Here is an 18,609-nt window from a genome sequence, read left to right on the forward strand (position 1 = left end):
GTGGTCTAAGGGGCTAAAATCATTTGAGCGTGAGCCTAAAAAGGGTCGGGGGACATCACTCCTCGCAATTAACTTGTGTAATGTGCATTCTTACATGGGCTACTACTAGAGCAAACGTTCCCTGCGGCAATCAAGTGTGCTACAGGTGCACACCCAGGCCTCAAAGCGTCTTTGCCTCAAGCAGCCACATACTCACTAAATCTTTCCATTTGTCATTATCAGTAATAGCCTATAATCGACCACTCCAGAGTCTGCCTTCCTCAGCGTGTCTAGCTGCCAAAGCACAATTCACTCCATGAATGCTGCAATTTTCTTTAGACTTGAATGAATGTAGAAAGTTATTTATGGGGTGCTCAGCACAAAAGGGACCATTAATGTCTCCCTATGTGGTCATGTTGAATCTGGCCTCACTTCGTTCATGCACTTCATAGTGTAAAGGTGTATTTAATTCAAGTAATCACATTTGAACGTTATGTACTGTATCTTATCCTTGCACTGCATGTGAAAAACATGTTTACTAACCTCTATAATCCCCCCCCCCCCACACACACACACACCTTAAAAAACGTTTTTAACTCAGTACATTTTCAATTAGTTACTTTTTACTTTTATTTAAGTAGATTTGTACACCCGTAATTTTCTTAAAGGAACATTCCAACATTATGGGAAATGTGCTTACCGTCTTCTCCAGAGTCAGACGAGAAGATAGATAGCAATTACCTCTCTACTGAGCACTCAGTAGAAAGCAATCCGGCTGAAAGCTAGACTTCCATTCGTTGTGCTAAGCTAGGCTAGCATGCAGCCGGATATAGCTTTTTACTGAACGTATCTATCTTCTTGTATCACTCTGGAGAAGACGGTAAGCAGTTGTACCCTTCCTCCTGGCTTGTTGTACAGAACTTTTAAGTCGCTTTGGATAAAAGCATCATGTAATGTAATAATCATGCAAATGACTAAATGTAATTCCCGTAACATTGACGTGTTCCTTTAAGTCAAATGGAATAAAAATAACAGTACTTCTACTTTAGTACGATATGTCTGTACTCTTTCCACCTCTGCTAAAGTTTCACTGCAAGTCTGCAAAGGGAATTTTGTTGGAATAAGCACAAAATGTGGTGGTTATTAGTCGTTAGTCTTTTATGGTCCTCATTACTGGACGACCACGTAGATTAAATCACTAAAAGTGCTTATTCCAACAAAATCCCATTTGAGCTTCTCTGCCTTCAGAATGGAATATCTCTGCACTGCTACACTGATCAATGAGTCTCACTGCTGCTACACTGATCAATGAGTCTCACTGCTGCTACACTGATCAATGAGTCTCACTGCTGCTACACTGATCAATGAGTCTCACTGCTGCTACACTGATCAATGAGTCTCACTGCTGCTACACTGATCAATGAGTCTCACTGCTGCTACACTGATCAGTGACTCACTGATACACTGATCAATGAGTCTCACTGCTGCTACACTGATCAATGAGTCTCACTGCTGCTACACTGATCAATGAGTCTCACTGCTGCTACACTGATCAGTGACTCTCACTGCTACACTGATCAATGAGTCTCACTGCTGCTACACTGATCAATGAGTCTCACTGCTGCTACACTGATCAATGAGTCTCACTGCTGCTACACTGATCAATGCGTCTCACTGCTGCTACACTGATCAATGAGTCTCACTGCTGCTACACTGATCAGTGAGTCTCACTGCTGCTACACTGATCAATGAGTCTCACTGCTGCTACACTGATCAATGAGTCTCACTGCTGCTACACTGATCAATGAGTCTCACTGCTACACTGATCAATGAGTCTCACTGCTGCTACACTGATCAATGAGTCTCACTGCTGCTACACTGATCAATGAGTCTCACTGCTGCTACACTGATCAATGAGTCTCACTGCTGCTTCACTGATCAATGAGTCTCACTGCTGCTACACTGATCAGTGAGTCTCACCGCTGCTACACTGATCAATGAGTCTCACTGCTGCTTCACTGATCAATGAGTCTCACTGCTGCTTCACTGATCAGTGACTCACTGCTGCTACACTGATCAATGAGTCTCACTTCTGCTACACTGATCAATGAGTCTCACTGCTGCTACACTGATCAATGAGTCTCACTGCTGCTACACTGATCAATGAGTCTCACTGCTGCTACACTGATCAGTGACTCACTGCTGCTACACTGATCAATGAGTCTCACTGCTGCTACACTGATCAATGAGTCTCACTGCTGCTTCACTGATCAATGAGGCTCACTGCTGCTACACTGATCAATGAGTCTCACTGCTGCTACACTGATCAATGAGTCTCACTGCTGCTTCACTGATCAGTGACTCACTGCTGCTACACTGATCAATGAGTCTCACTGCTGCTATACTGATCAATGAGTCTCACTGCTGCTATACTGATCAATGAGTCTCACTGCTGCTACACTGATCAATGAGTCTCACTGCTGCTTCACTGATCAATGAGTCTCACTGCTGCTACACTGATCAATGAGTCTCACTGCTGCTACACTGATCAATGAGTCTCACTGCTGCTACACTGATCAATGAGTCTCACTGCTGCTACACTGATCAATGAGTCTCACTGCTGCTACACTGATCAATGAGTCTCACTGCTGCTATAAATAAATGACGTCGTAGCTTTAAGCTGGCACTGTTCTTGTGTTCCATGCAGGGCCATTGTTTCTATCATGGAGAGGTGGAGGGTGTGAAGGGCTCCACCGTGGCGGTCAGCACCTGCTCAGGACTCAGGTAAGAAACAACCAAGCAGGCAGGTGTTGTGGGTGAGATAGCGCTCTCTCCCCCAGCAGTGTCCCCTGAGCCCACGACCAAGCCACGGTTGAATAGACAAGATGTGGGTGAAGTGTCATTCAGTCCAGTATGTGGGACCAGGCAGTTAGTAGGTCATCGGCTCCTGCAGTGGTTCAACGAGTGCAGCGTGGAGAGTATTTCTCCTGGTGACACTCCAACACAGCTGATGTTTCCTGCTAGGGAGGCCCAGAGAAACAGGAGACACACGCGCGCGCATTTGTGTGTGTATGTGTGCCCTCAGAACTCCACATCTGCAGCATGAATGAATGAATACATCTTCCTACTAATGCATTCTCTGGTGTCTGGACAAAAATGCTAACACAGCATGGAGCACGCACACACACACACACACACACACACACACACACACACACACACACACACACACACACACACACACACACACACACACACACACACACACACACACACACACACACACACACACACACACACACACACACACACATACACAGTGAGAGCCTCTGGGGCTCTCATCAGGGAGAGGCTTGGTAGCTACAGGGGACATGTGGGCGGCTGACATCTCCAGATGCTTTCTGCAGCTGCCTGGCGTCGGTCTGCGCGCTCAATACGTTGCACCAGGAGGCTGAAGAATGATGTGTTTCTCAACCCGGTCCCCGCTGATAGTTTACAAACAGCGGTTATTCACCTGAGACACTTGTTGTATCTCTGCTCCACCCATCCGCTATGCGGACGTGTCAAGATTTAGCAGCCTGGCCCATCCTGGAATACAGTTGTCTTTGTTTGTCATGCAAACATATGGTATCAGTCTGCATGCTGTGGTTTTATGTTCTACTCCGACTTTGGTGCTGGGAAAGTATTGTGGAGACAGTTGTGGGAGAGCAACTCTTTGGAGGCCAATGGATGTTCAAAATAATGCTCTTTATTCATACAATTAAACCCAAGGCATTTGGGCAACATGCCTTCATCAGGGTTACATGACAAGGAAACAACAATGGATCTTAAATACCCACATAAAATGGCCTCCACAGGGAAAACGGACCCCAATTGACAACAGACCAATGAAATGTCCACATTACTGGCATCAACCAGTAAAATATCGATATAAAACATAAAATCAAAACAAACTATAAAGATTTAAAATTGTTTAGTTAACTATTGTTAAATATGTTGTTTCAAACGACAATATGTTTTGACAATGATGTCCTTGACCTGGCATTCTGTGCTACAAGGGGAACGTCTCCCTCCTGCCTCCAGGTCAATGGTCTCTAGCTATACACCCTCAAGATCCTCAACACCCTTGCCTGGCCGCTCATCTTCAGGCTCTTGGGGGGTCATCGAAGCGAAGCAGGCTAATCCTGCTGTCCTGGTTCCAGGGGGGTAGAACAAACTTCCTGCCACAGTCAGGACAGCCGAAACCTGCCCAACTGTTATGTTACTATTATGTACTATGCTACTATGTCTATACTACTATCTACTACCTACTATGCTACTATGTCTATACTACTATCTACTATGTACTATGCTACTATGCCTATACTACTACCTACTATGCTAATATGTCTATACTACTATGCACTCAGAGTGTAGCATTCAAGCTCGGCACTGCTAGATGGACAACACCACTTACCCTAGCTAGAGGTGAACCCATTCTGCCGACTTGTTGAACACAATTTGTAAGTCGCGTTGAATAAAAGCATCAGCTAAATTACTAAATGTAAATGTATATGTTAAAAATGCTTATCACAGTATACTTACCTTACCAATACCTTGTGTAGGAAAATGTATCTAATATCACATACGTTTTAAACACCAGTAGTACTGGTTGAAACCGCTTAGCTCTAAGCCTTCATGCTCTTACCTGGAACCATTAAGAGTGCCTTTGTTTCCCCAGGGGACTGATATCTCTGAACACTAGCGTCAGCTACCTGATAGAACCTCTACCTGTAACCATGGATACACAGTCACAGCCACACGCTGTGTTCCGATCAGAGAGCCTGCGGCTGCCTAATGGAAGCTGCCTGCATCACCATAGCAACGAGGAGCACGGGGAGGGACTTAATACCCTCATCCATGGAATGATGACGCCACCGAGGATAAGGGTAAGTTCAGACAGTGACAATAGTTTGTCTCAATAGTTTCAAATTAAAGGTGCTATAGGTAACATTTTATGTCGAGTATCATTAAAAAAATGTATAAGGTGTGGAATAAAAGTATTGCTTTTCCCCTCAAAGAAATGATTGATTCATTATTATAGTATACACCTGCATGTAACCCATAGCTCTGTATGATACCGTATATATATATATATATTAGTGCTGTCAATCGATTAAATATTTAATCTGATTAATCGCACGATTGTCCATAGTTAACTCGCGATTAATCGCAAATTAATCGCATTTCTTTTTTTGTTGTATCTACCTTAAACTGATATTTTTCAAGTTTTAATAATCTTATCAACATGAGAGTCAACAAATGCTTGCTTTATGCAGCCATTTAACACAAAAGGATGACCCTCATGCATTGCAAATTTGGATCAAATTCAAAACAGAGTGATGCACAAAATAACTTAAAAGAAAATAATAATTTAAAACAATGAATAAAGTGCATGAAATAATAGGGGAAAGAAAACATTAGGAACTTGTTACATTCACCCACACAAGGGCTGAGGACTCACACCCCCCCCCCCCCCCCCCCACTCTCTCTCTCACACACATACACTCTCCCAGCTCTCTGTCTCTCTTGCCCCTTCCTCATCTCTCTCACCCCCCCTCTCTATCTCTTTCTCTATCTCTCTCACACACACACACACACACACACACACACACACACACACACACACACACACACACACACACACACACACACACACACACACACACACACACACACACACACACACACACTTTGAGTCAGAAACAAAAAAGAAATTTGTTGAAAAAGTTAATCGTGAGTTAAAAAAAATAGTGGCGTTAATAGAATCGGGCGTTAACGCGTTAATATTGTGTTAACTTTGACAGCCTTAATATATATATATATTAGTGCTGTCAGGCGATTAAAAAAATGTATTACAGGATTTGTAATTAATTAATCTAATTAATCGCATTTTAATCGCATAACCATTTTAGGCCTGATATTCTATATTCTATAATCATATTTCAAATGGCATGTGTCCGGATGGCAGAATTCAGTACTGTATCTACAAAACCTTCTGTTTAATCATCTTCCATTTATTCATTTGCTTAGATTTTTCAGGTCTGGTCAATTTTAGTATGGTGTTATTCACAGTCAAAGATAAAAAAAAATAACATGTAATTGATATTCTCATTTGGTTCATTACAATTTACTCAAGCCTAGTAACAGACACAGTATTTCTGACAGAAGAATCAGATACCAAGAACATGCAAATGGACCATATTAAAAAAAAGTCTGTAAATGTGTATTCTACGTTCTTATGGAATGAATGAGATAAAAAAATATAAAAAATGTGTCTGGATGTTGTTGACTTCCATGTGTTGCGTTGAGGACCCCCTCGAAAACAAGATGATGCATCTCAAGGGGTTTAATCCTTGAATAAATTTTGATAAAAAAAAAATTGTATTATCTTTGAGTAGCATCACCCACCGCGCTCGTGGAAAACCAGCCTCCCGCCCGAGCCGCACAATGCAACCCAATATTTAGCACAAGCTTCTTACGCTAAGTTAGCAGATACTATATAATGATCGGAGTGTGTCTATAACTTTTATATTGCCATACTAGGTGACCGTTTTATAAAAGCTGAACGACGCCCCCATTAGCTGTGATATAATAACAATATACCATGGCCGTGGTCGTGAGCTACCACTTACAGTACATATTCTGTGAGACTACTGTGATATTTATTTTTTACCATGTCGTCTATGCTGGTAGCCCCTTACTGAACCTTTGCTGAAGACCATCTCTTCATTGTCAGGAACGAAGGGACCTGAGCCAGAGTATGAAGTATGTGGAGCTGTTGCTGGTGGCAGACCAGGCTGAGGTGAGTCCCTTATCCACCCCTCCCCCCTATATCACTCTTCATCTCATCGTCTCTATACGACTAAAGATCACTAAATATCACAAACCCTCTATTGTATGACAAAAATTCGATTATTATCTTTTTTGCTGCCTGTACCTCGCCTGCCCTAATATATGAACACTTCCCTCGACCACAGTTCAGCCCCACCACAAGTGTGATTAGTAAAGGGTTTTTACCGGTACATAGTTGCGATGCACATCCTGTTTCTCTATTGAAGTTTGAGAAGTTCCCCATTGAGGTTTAACCCTTTCACTACCACACTACAGAAGGTTAACCTTTCACTACCACACTACAGACCAGACGGTTAACGTTATTAACAGATTGCAGAATGGGTACAATACAGTACAGCTCAATACTAACAACTGCTAAGAGGATGAAGACCAGAAAAAGACTTTCGTCTTGTTTTTTGCAGTTTCAGAAGCATGGCCAAGATCTGGAGAGGACCAGAATGAAACTCCTGGAGGCAGCCAACTATGTTGACAAGGTGGCTTGATAATCTATCTTCAAAAAAGCAAATAAAAGTGTTCCTTTAATTTGCTGACCAAACAGAACACAAACATATGTCAGACTGAAGCGTTCTTCTCGCCTTGCCCTGTCTCGTCATGTGTAGGTGTGAAAACCATTAACCGTTTTCAATGTTCTTATTTCATGTGAGGAAAATGTAAAAGAACACATCTTCATTGAGTGCACAGTGTGCACCCCCCTACACATTTATATTACATACGTGGTGTTTGGGTGTTTGACCCGAAAGTGTAGAAATTGTAGGTGAAAACAAGTACTGTAAATATGGTGATAATTTGATGAAAATGTATATTTTACAAGATTAACATGATTAATTCCATTCATGGCTCGATTATAATGTTTTTAGTTTTTCTTTTACAGACATCAGATTTTCTCATCTTTTTTATTGATAAATGTGATCTAGCAGAAGTAAATGGCAAATATTAACCATATATGCTGTCTAGATTGTTTGTAATTGAGATAAAGTTAACATCTGTTACATATTTTTTACGTGAATTGTTATCGCTTAATTCAAAACCCAATTAATGTTGTGGCTCCACCAGACCTGCGAACATTGGCTGAGTAACAGTAAACGCAAACACCACACAAGGGTTTTAACTGACTATTCTTATTATAAACCTTCCTGTACTGACTATGCATGCGGTTGTCTATGTGTCTCTGTCTGTCTGTCTGTCTGTCTGTGTGTGTACTACCCATATCCCCGCCCTAGTATTACAAGGCGCTGAGTATCCGCGTGGCGGTGATTGGTCTGGAGGTGTGGTCGGACCAGAACAAGATCACCGTGTCTGACAACCCCTACAGCACCCTGGGGGCCTTTCTGGCCTGGAGGCGCAAGCAGCTCCACACGCTGCCCAACGACAACGCGCAGCTCATCACGTCAGTGGCTCTCAACTCCCGCAGGGTCTCCCCTCCTATCCTTCTGCGATCCCTCTTAAAGGAACACGCCAACATTTTGGGAAATTAGCTTACCGTCTTCTCCAGAGAGAGACAAGAAGATAGATACCAGTTTCCTCTTTGTGCGTTCAGTAGAAAGCTATCTGGCTGCACGTTAGCCTAGCTTAGCACAATGAATGGAAGCGGACAGTGCCGGTTAGCCTAGACATTGTCCAACTAACACCTCTCCCGAAGGCAAATTCTTGATATTTCTCTCCCTGTTCTAATGGTCTCGAGGATTCACCTCTCAGTGACTCGTGATAATACCCGTCACTCCCTCACTAGGTTGTTTCACAACAGGAACTAATCAGCGGTGGTGTTTGTGTTTCCAGGGGCATGTCCTTCCAGGGCACCACCATCGGACTGGCGCCCCTCAAAGCCATGTGCTCGGACTACCAGTCTGGGGGAGTGAACTCGGTGAGAGAACCTCTATCCAAACACACAAGGTCAAGATGTCCACCACTCCCCCAAGGTCCACCACTCCCCCTTATACCATAGACTTCCTCTAACTACAACCTGAACCTTGTCCCTTATCCAATAGACTTCCTCTAACTACAACCCGAACCTTGTTCCTTATACTTCCTCTAACTAGAACCTGAACCTTGTTCCTTATCCAATAGACTTACTCTAACTACAACCTGAACCTTGTTCCTTATCCAATAGACTTCCTCTAACTAGAACCTGAACCTTGTTCCTTATCCAATAGACTTCCTCTAACTAGAACCTGAACCTTGTTCCTTATACAATAGACTTCCTCTAACTACGACCTGAACCTTGTTCCTTATCCAATAGACTTCCTCTAACTACAACCTGAACCTTGTTCCTTATCCAATAGACTTCATCTAACTACAACCTGAACCTTGTTCCTTATCCAATAGACTTCCTCTAACTACAACCTGAACCTTGTTCCTTATCCAATAGACTTCCTCTAACTACAACCTGAACCTTGTTCCTTATCCAATAGACTTCCTCTAACTAGAACTTGAACCTTGTTCCTTATCCAATAGACTTCCCCTAACTAGAACCTGAACCTTGTCCCTTATCCAATAGACTTACTCTAACTAGAACCTGAACCTTGTTCTTTATAAATTGGACTTCCTCTAACTAGAACCTGAACCTTGTCCCTTTAACAGGACCACTCAGACTCTGCCGTAGGCGTGGCTGCCACCATGGCACATGAGATGGGCCACAACTTTGGCATGAGCCACGACAGTGCCGGCTGCTGCCAGGCCAGAGCAGACGACGGGGGCTGCATTATGGCCGCTGCCACAGGGTGAGATGCACAAATGAACACACTAACTACTTAACTAACACACAAACTAATTAACTAACTAACTAACTAACTAACTAACTAACTAACTAACTAACTAACTAACTAACTAACTAACTAACTAACTAACTAACTAACTAACTAACTAACTAACTAACTAACTAACTAACTAACTAACTAACTAACTAATATAATAACTAACACACTAACTAATTAACTAACACACTAACTAATATAATAACTAACACACTAACTACTATAATAACTAACACACTAACTAATATAATAACTAACACACTAACAAATGAACTAACACAAACTAATACAACAGCTAACACACTAACAAACAAACTAATTAACTACCTAACACACAAACTAATATAATAACTAACACACTAACGAATGAACTAACACACAAACAAATACAATAGCTAACACACTAACTAATTAACTAACACACAAACTAATATAATAGCTAACACACTAACTAATATAATAACCAACACACTAACAAATTAACTAACACACAAACAAATACAATAGCTAACACACTAACTAACGAACTAACTGAAACAGACTAATAACTAACTAACTAACTAACTAACTAACTAACTAACTAACTAACTAACTAACTAACTAACTAACTAACTAACTAACTAACTAACTAACTAACTAACTAACTAACTAACACAAACTAATATAATAACTAACACACTAACTAACTAACTAACACACAAACTAACTAACAAACTAACACACAAACTAATATAATAACTAACTGGCTCACTCACTAACTAACTAACTAATTAACTAACTAACTAACATACAAACTAATATAATAACTAACACACTAACTAACAAACAAACAAACACATAAACTAACTTATTAACTAACTAACTTTATAACTAACGTAAGAACTAACACACAAACTAACACGTTAACTAACTAACTAATTAACTGACTAACACACACTAACGTAAGGTTATGTATATAACCAAGTTCTATGAATTATGGTGACGCTCAGCGTCATTCTGCACGCACTTCACTTCGTGCACGAGCACTGAATAAAAAATTCCACAATGTACCTTTACATCCCAACATTCGTCTGGCCACACCCCTATCCGCTTACCTTCATAAGCAGGTGTGTGGTCACCTACTCGCCTCCTTCCCAAACGTTCACCACAAGGCGAGATCAAGGGCCGCAGCGGCGTCCTGACGCTGAGCGTCACCATAATTCATAGAACTTGGTTATATACATAACCTTACGTTCTATTTCATTATGGCTGCCGCTCAGTGTCATTCTGCACAAGAGGAGCTGAGCGGGAGCCAAAGCTCGACAAATGTACCCCGCTGAGGCCCCCCACAACCATCAGACCGGGGAGGACCGAGCCCCCCGACCATCCCTAATGGAGGGATACCCCACGACTACGCACACGCACAACCCGCATGCCACCAGGGAACGAACGGAAGGAACAACCCTCGTTACTGCCCCCAAAATCACAGGGTCAAGAGCAACTCAACCCTGTGGCAAGGCCGTAGCAGCGGAGCGCGAAGGAAGACCCAGACCCACTGAAGGGACTGGATCCCCTGGAAAAAGGGGGCCCGGAGAGGTCAATGATGCCAGGCATCAAGACCCCACCAGGCGGTCACTTAGTGACACCGCCCCCCACATCGCCAGCGTATTCAGATAGGGCCCCTCCAAGAGCGGGCCCTTTCCCCCCAATAGTACACCGCCTGGCACACTGACCCTGCAACACAGGCAGTCAGCATGGCCGTAAACACTCAAAAAAGGTTAACCAACGGAAGCAGGCAGCGCACCGGGGAAACCAGGCAGCAGGCTGTAGACCCGAGCCTGGAGCACTGCGGACGAGACAGGCGCGAAAGGAGTCAACTGAAAACAGCTCCCACGGCGGAAGGGGCGTATGCTGGCGTTGTTGAGCACCATGACAAAGCCTCCATAAAAAAAAACCCACCCAAGGGGGGTCGAGGCAGAGAAGGCTGACACGATTGGCAGACGTCATGAACGTGCAGGGGCACACTCAACCGGGTAACCCGGGAGTTGACTCTGCTCCAACACACCAGGGAATCAACCACCCTCTCGGTACACAGACGGTGGTTGTTCCTATAACCCCTCAAGAAAAAAACTCCAAAACACACCAGCGAGTATACACCAGCTATACCGCAGCACAAGTATTTCAGTTTCCAAAAAGGGTTATCCCAGGCCTACGGTTTCAACGAAACATTACTTCGGACCGGGCCCGGCGGCTCGGGAAGCACACAGGGTTACCAGAGGAGGTCCAGAAGACCACCCCAACAGCCCCCTCTTCGCCATGCGTGAGAGAGGAGCGAAAGAAAGGAGAACCAGCCTCTTATAATACTGCCAGGTACAAAGTGTACCCAACAAAGGGTCTCCATAACGCCTAACCCCGTGACACCCGGGCCGACCCGGCATTTTTCCCCCTGAAAAAACCCCAAGGCCCTCAGAGTACCAGAACAGCAGATCTGCATCCCCGGCGGACAACGGGTTAACTGACCTGGACCAGCGTGACCAGAACCAGTCCTGTGCCCTAACCACGCCGACATGCCTACTCCAGGAGAAGGGGCAGATATGTGTGTCGATCTAAAACATGAAAAGAGGGCGCCACCCAGACGGTCCTGTTTATACCGCGCTCGGTGGCCCACCCCAAGGGCGTGAGACCCCTCTACCTATGTTCTGATCTATTCCGTTAACATCCCCCAGACATGAACGAGAATCCGTCGAGACCCAGTAACAGGCTCTCGGAAGAGGAAAAAATCCCCCATCCCAGTTGCTTTATTAAAACGCTGTTTTAATAACAAGTAACCAAGGCGTACTAGCCACCCGCATGATTCTTAACAGAAACACCCCGAGCTAGCACTATGTATGAGTTGGGACCCAAAACATATCAACGGACAGATCTAACAGACCCCACATTGATCCTTCAAGGCGCCTGGGAGAACGACAAGAAGGTTGTTGTGCTTCACATTCTCCACACTTTTTTATTAAAAAAGAAAGAAACACAGACTGACATGAATCCCACGTGAGCCATAGATTGAAAAGTCACGGTAACATTGAGTCATGTGACCAACCGACTCAAGTTACGCATATATCGAGTGTAGTAGAACAGTAAGTTCTTACGCTCTCCCCCCTACATACGGGTCTAAACTCACGGAAGTCATCGTCCAATAGCAACGTACCTAGTGACGCGTGCTATGACGGGGGGAAACCCAAGACTCAAACGCCTGTGATGGGTGCAGAGTCTGGGAAACCAGCTTGGCCCTGACTGAACGAAAAAGAGAGGCCAATAAACCCCCTGACCAATCAGAAGAGGGAAGGAGGGGTTTATGTGGAGATTCTGGTCGAGGCAGAAAAAACCCTTTTTCAACCGAGTGTAGGCTGCAGGCCTTGCTTAAGCTCTAACATGAATGTAACATCTAGCCCTCCTATCAACCCATACTAGCGAAAGATTCAACCCCATCATATGTTTGGTGAATAAACACACAGTTTGTTAAAGGGGAACTATTTTACTAATTCTTTCACTATTTGGGCACTTTTACATAATTCCTGTGAGTTTATGGAACACCTCTGTAATTTTTTTTTTTTTTATTCATTGTTTTGTATTTCTAATTAAGTCCTCAAAAACAGCATTTTTCTACCTCAAGATCTTAAGCCGTTTTGAGCCTGGGCTCCAACCACAATGGTAAACCACTGCCTCGCCTGAACATTATCATGCAGCGGTGTCTCTCTGACATCACAAATCAGCACATTTTCAGATGACTCAGTTCAGTGAGGGTGAATATTGTGAGAGGAGAATTGGAAGAATGCGCCAATATGAGAATTAGAGACATAGATCATATTAATATAAGTCCACATAGCTAGGAAACAATGCTAAACACTGAAAAAGGCCATTTATAAGATAGTTCCCCTTTAACAAAAAATACAGTCCCCCTTTAGAGGAGCCTCTTTATTTTCGAACAAAATCATAGAGGGGCCGGGAAGGGAAACAGGGGGGGGACCACAGAGGGAAAAAGTTACTGAAGTCTTAGCGACGCCTGCCACGAGCCGCTCGGGGCTTCCCACCCCGTGGAGCCCCGGAGGGAAGGTAAACGATCGGCGGCTGGTCTCGACGATCCCTACCTTCACCTCCGGGCGTAGATGGGCCGGCTGCAGTGGCGGAGGCGCCCTCTCTCCTCCTGGCCTTCTTCGCCGAAGGTCCAGCAGTGGCGGTGGTAGCAGCGGTGGCCACGGCGGAGGAACCTCGACGACACGGCGGCCGTCTGACTCCACCGGTGACATCGGGCGGGGGGAAATGAGGCTGGAGCACGGAGCGCTCCTCCAGCATCTCCCTGCAGGTTGAGGTCATCAGCTGCAGTGCCGACCCGAACAGTCCAGCCTCGGAGAGGGGGGCCGTCAGAAGGGGAGCCCTCTTCTTCTCCGGCACACGCGCCTGCTCCAGCCAAAGGTGGCGCTGGATCAGAGTGGCCAGGGCGCGCACTTTCCCAGCGGCTATAGCCTGCGGCTGAATCAGATGCAGGATGGCTCCTGCCGACTGGGCGAGCTGATCATGCTGTAAATCAGTCAGCTCCGTGCCGCCCGTCAATATCCCGGACATGAATCTCCGCAGCTGCGCGATGTTAGAAGTGGCAGCTAGAGATTGTGTTCCGGAGATAAATGACTGGTCGCTCCAAAATGCCAACCGCCTCGCCGATTTCCCTTGGGGAACCGGCTTCCGTAACGGCTCCCACACCACCTCAGGACAAAGGAGCGCCGCCATCGGCCTATCAAGCCGTGGCACGCCCTCCTTCATGCCATCTACCAAACCCGCCACCCGCGTGACTTGCACGTAGGCGGGAGTAAGGCCCATGATGTGGGAGACCACCTGGCCCTGACGGACATAGGCCGCCATTGAGGGGAAAAATTATTATTATCTCACCGGGCGGCGTTGCCATAGATGACCTATGAGATCATCAGGGACAGGAACAGGCAGTGGCTGCGGCAGCGGCACGCCGTTTGCGACTGCCGCCTCCGCCGCCGCCATGAGCTCGGGAAACAAAGCACGCAGTTCCCCCTACATACTTTCCTCCTCCGAGCCCGCGTCCCTCACATACAGCAGACTACTGGTCAAGGAGCCACATTCTGATGTGGCTGATAGCAGGGCATCCCGCCGCCGAGTCGGAGGTTCTAACCCAACATCTGCGGACGAGGAACCCCAAGGAGACATCTCACCCCCCTCCAGTGTTACCTGGACAGGCAGGGGACATGTCTCCACCGGGCCTTCAAACAAGAACCCGTCCGCCTCTATCATGTAGTCCTCTGTCTCCATCGGGCATGTAGAGACAGACGCATCCTCATCTGGCACTCACCAAAACCAGGCCGTTTGCGTCTGCAAGCCACCATCTTGCGACGGGAGCGAGCTGACGCAAAAAGTTTGCGTCTCAAATCCCCCGCAACCAAAGGAGCCGGCCGCCCAACAGCGGACGACTCCCCGGAAGCAGAGGAACCAGAGCCGGAACCAGGCCATCGCACAGGAGATGGCACTGGTGCACCAGCTCCTTGGAGAGGCAAACTACCCATCGGACGCCTACCGGGCGTGGCTGCCGACCACGAGAGAGGCCTCAACCCCGCTCCAAGACGCACGACAGAGGCGGCGATGGAGAACCGCTGGTGAAGAGTAGCGTTGCGAGCGCGACCCTCCGAAGTAGACATTATGACTTAGCTTTTTTCTTTCGAAATATATGAGAGAAGAAAAAAGCAAGAAAAAATGTAAACACGTCTCAACTTTCTTCAGCTAACAACCTCGTCAAGTGTGGGATCTACCGAAGGCACTTCCTTGTGGTGAAAGTGAAGAAGGAGGCGAGTAGATGACCACACACCTGGCCAGACGAATGTTGGGATGTAAAGGTACATTGTGGAATTTTTTATTCAGTGCTCGTGCATGAAGTGAAGTGCGTGCAGAATGACGCTGAGCGGCAGCCATAATGAAATAGAACAATAGATATTGACTCTTATATAGAACCAGTGGGTAGAGGAACAATTGTAGTAATAATAATAATAATAATAATAACAACAACAACAACAACAACAACAACAATAACAATAACAATAATAATAATAATAATAATAATAATAATAATAATAATAATAATGCATTGTATTTATAGAGCACACTTTAACACTTTCAGCGCCAGAGGTTGCTGTGGGCTGTATGGTCGTGTGTGTCAGCGCTTTAATGAATGGGGATACATGCCGGTGTTTGCAGGGCTAAAACTATATTAAATATCATAGCTATGGATATAAAACGATTGCCCATTTGACATCGAGTATCTATTGTTCAATTTGTGAAAGATAAATAATAATTTCATCCATACATTTCCGTTTTATACCGTGGTGAATAATTCTGTGTAATCCCAGGAAACGCTGCTATGCAGCGTTTAGTGCATTTCACTAGAAACCGTGGCATTCCTCGCCTGGATCAACAATCAATCTGAAATCAATGCTATATTATCTGTATTATGTTTCATCATGCATGCATGAAAGGGTGGGGGGGGGTTCTATGCTTCCATCGTCACCAACGGCATACGTTGTGGAGTAACGTTACAGTAACACTTTTGGATCACAATGAAGGCATGCTCGGATCAACGCAAGATTGATACCATATAGCCCTTACCTTGACTAGGATGTACTGCAAAAAGAATATTCCAATGATCTGATCGCCATTCCAAGTATTGATGTCGATCGTGTTGCCAACATAATCCACCAAAGAACATGAATCGGGAGTACTTGATTATCCTCAATCCATGTGTTATAACCGCTCGCCATGCCTGACTAGGAAAACACGGACCGGACTTTTTAGATCGACGTACAGGCCAAGCCAGAGAGTTCCCAAGGATGTGCAATACCGGCCGCAAGGCGTTAGGCGGCGGTATTGGACGTTTGCGATCTCAGACCAATTCCCAATGATAACATCAGGCTCCCTCAATGGATTATGAATGGAAATAGAGAATAAAAGAAATAACGACCAAACCCCGACTTTTCTCGGGTTTGGTGCTCAAGCGATGGCGAGTTAACCCGACTTATCTCGGGTCTGGTGTCTAATGTGTTAAAATACTATGTAATATCTAGCTGCCAGAGCTGTACCCTCCTGCTGACTTGTTTTACAGAACTTGTAAGTGGCTTTGGATAAAGGCTAAATGTAAATGTAGTTGGGATGATAAGCTTTTTGTCTTCCTGTTCCCCTGGTCCCAGCCACCCGTTTCCTAGTGTGTTTAATTCGTGTAACCAGCGAGAGCTGAAGGGCTACCTGAGCTCTGGAGGGGGGAAATGTCTCTTCAACCTGCCCAACACCAGGGCCATGTACGGGGGCCAGCGCTGTGGCAACGGCTACCTGGAGGATGGGGAAGAGTGTGACTGTGGAGAGGAAGCGGTAAGTGTGTGTGTGTGTGTGCGTGCGTGTGTGTGTGTGTTGTGTGTGCGTGTGCACGCGCGCGCGCGTGTGTGTGTGTGCAGCTTAAAATATGTAAATAAAGTATTAATCAACCATAGGAAAAAAGGTACACAATGTACGTTATGTTATAACCATAAGTATTATTTACGTATTGTATTGAAAATACAGTGTACGTATTACAAATAAGTACATATATTACATATTTAAAAACATTCCCCTTCTGGTGATCAAACCTTAACCCTAACTTATGTCTTAACCATAACCATTAAGCGAATGTTAAAACTAACCTCAACTATAACTGTAACTGAGGGGTACAATTCCCTGACTGTATTGATAAGTATGGTATCATTAAACCACTACCGCTTTATGTACTTTAACTACTGGCCACACAGTACATGATATAGATATGATGAACACTTTCCCACCATGAAACCAAGTCCACACAAATGTATAAATCGAATATTTAATATATAGCAAAGGGTATATACAACGTTCACTTAATGACATTTATGATTTGAATGCACTTGTAAGGCAAATGAGTATTCGTAGGCAAATCAACATTGAATGTCCAATCTCTGGTTACGCAGGAAGCAAGTATACAACCTGGTTCTTTAGGGAACTATAGCGATGGTACTTAATGGTTATAGCTGGATATACTAAAGGGGGGGTCCTGCTGGTTGTAAGTCAGTAGGGGGGGGGGGGGGGTAGGAGAGCCTCTGGCGATATCCCATCTGGCCAACGATTTCTTGGGAGAATTCAGAGTGCTGAACACGGTGCCCACAGAACCTTGGTCCACAGATGAATACAGTTGGGCCCTCTTGTAGACGGTAGCTGCCGGTCCACAACGAAGAGACGTGAGGCGACCTCACTCGGGTTAGAGCGCCGTCTCACCTGGACTCCTCTCGGGGGTAGTTCCAACACTTACCAGTGTTGGCTGTTATCCATGGCATAATCAAAGCACCCAAAGCAAGTAGATAATCCAAGCCGTGTAGGGCTCGCCGTCGCCCGGGTAAGGTAATCCAATGTGCAGGTCCACTCGTCCTGGCCCAGAACTCCTTGGATGAAAGCACCACACGTGGTCTGCCCAGCCTGGTTAAGACTCTAGATAACGCGAGGAAACGATGGGGGTACTGCTCACTTTATAACTCTAACCGAACGATGCACCATACATAATAGACTATTATTAACTTAATAGAAATACGTCCCACTCGACGGTATAGTGCCAAACTATGACAATTCAACTATTAATCCACACGATGTCTCAATGCCATTCTGAGGCCAAGTTGACCATACTGCACCACACGTGTATCGTGGGTGAGGCTTAACGTCTTGCCACTAGGTTGGAGGGTAAAGAACTAAGGGCTAAGGGACTAAAAGAAAGTTCTACTTTACTTGCGCCATATATATATGCGCTGTGAACAAATAGTACCATTCGTATTTCGCCAGATGTATTCCTACGCGGAACCGGGCTAGTAACGACATGTTCGTCGGCACGATTGAACTTGAACCAAGGGGCTTGGCTGCTGGCGCCAAGTTCTTGTCCAATGAGAGAATGAAA

At 45.1% G+C, this 18,609-nt stretch overlaps 1 protein-coding gene across 1 annotated transcript in view; it reads left to right on the forward strand.

The window, feature by feature from the left end:
* adam19b (ADAM metallopeptidase domain 19b) overlaps nucleotides 1-18,609 on the forward strand; it is a gene marked incomplete at both ends in the record, with an annotated part of 62,371 nt that overhangs the window by 25,845 nt on the left and 17,917 nt on the right. The window contains 8 exon segments of the mRNA XM_084332093.1: nucleotides 2,687-2,763; nucleotides 4,700-4,907; nucleotides 6,758-6,823; nucleotides 7,275-7,346; nucleotides 8,094-8,260; nucleotides 8,650-8,734; nucleotides 9,451-9,590; nucleotides 16,853-17,030. Of these exon segments, the coding sequence (XP_084188219.1) occupies nucleotides 2,687-2,763; nucleotides 4,700-4,907; nucleotides 6,758-6,823; nucleotides 7,275-7,346; nucleotides 8,094-8,260; nucleotides 8,650-8,734; nucleotides 9,451-9,590; nucleotides 16,853-17,030 (993 nt within the window).

This window comes from Notolepis coatsorum (genome assembly GCF_963971535.1).
Source record: "Notolepis coatsorum genome assembly, chromosome: 16".
NCBI classification, from domain to species: domain Eukaryota; kingdom Metazoa; phylum Chordata; class Actinopteri; order Aulopiformes; family Paralepididae; genus Notolepis; species Notolepis coatsorum.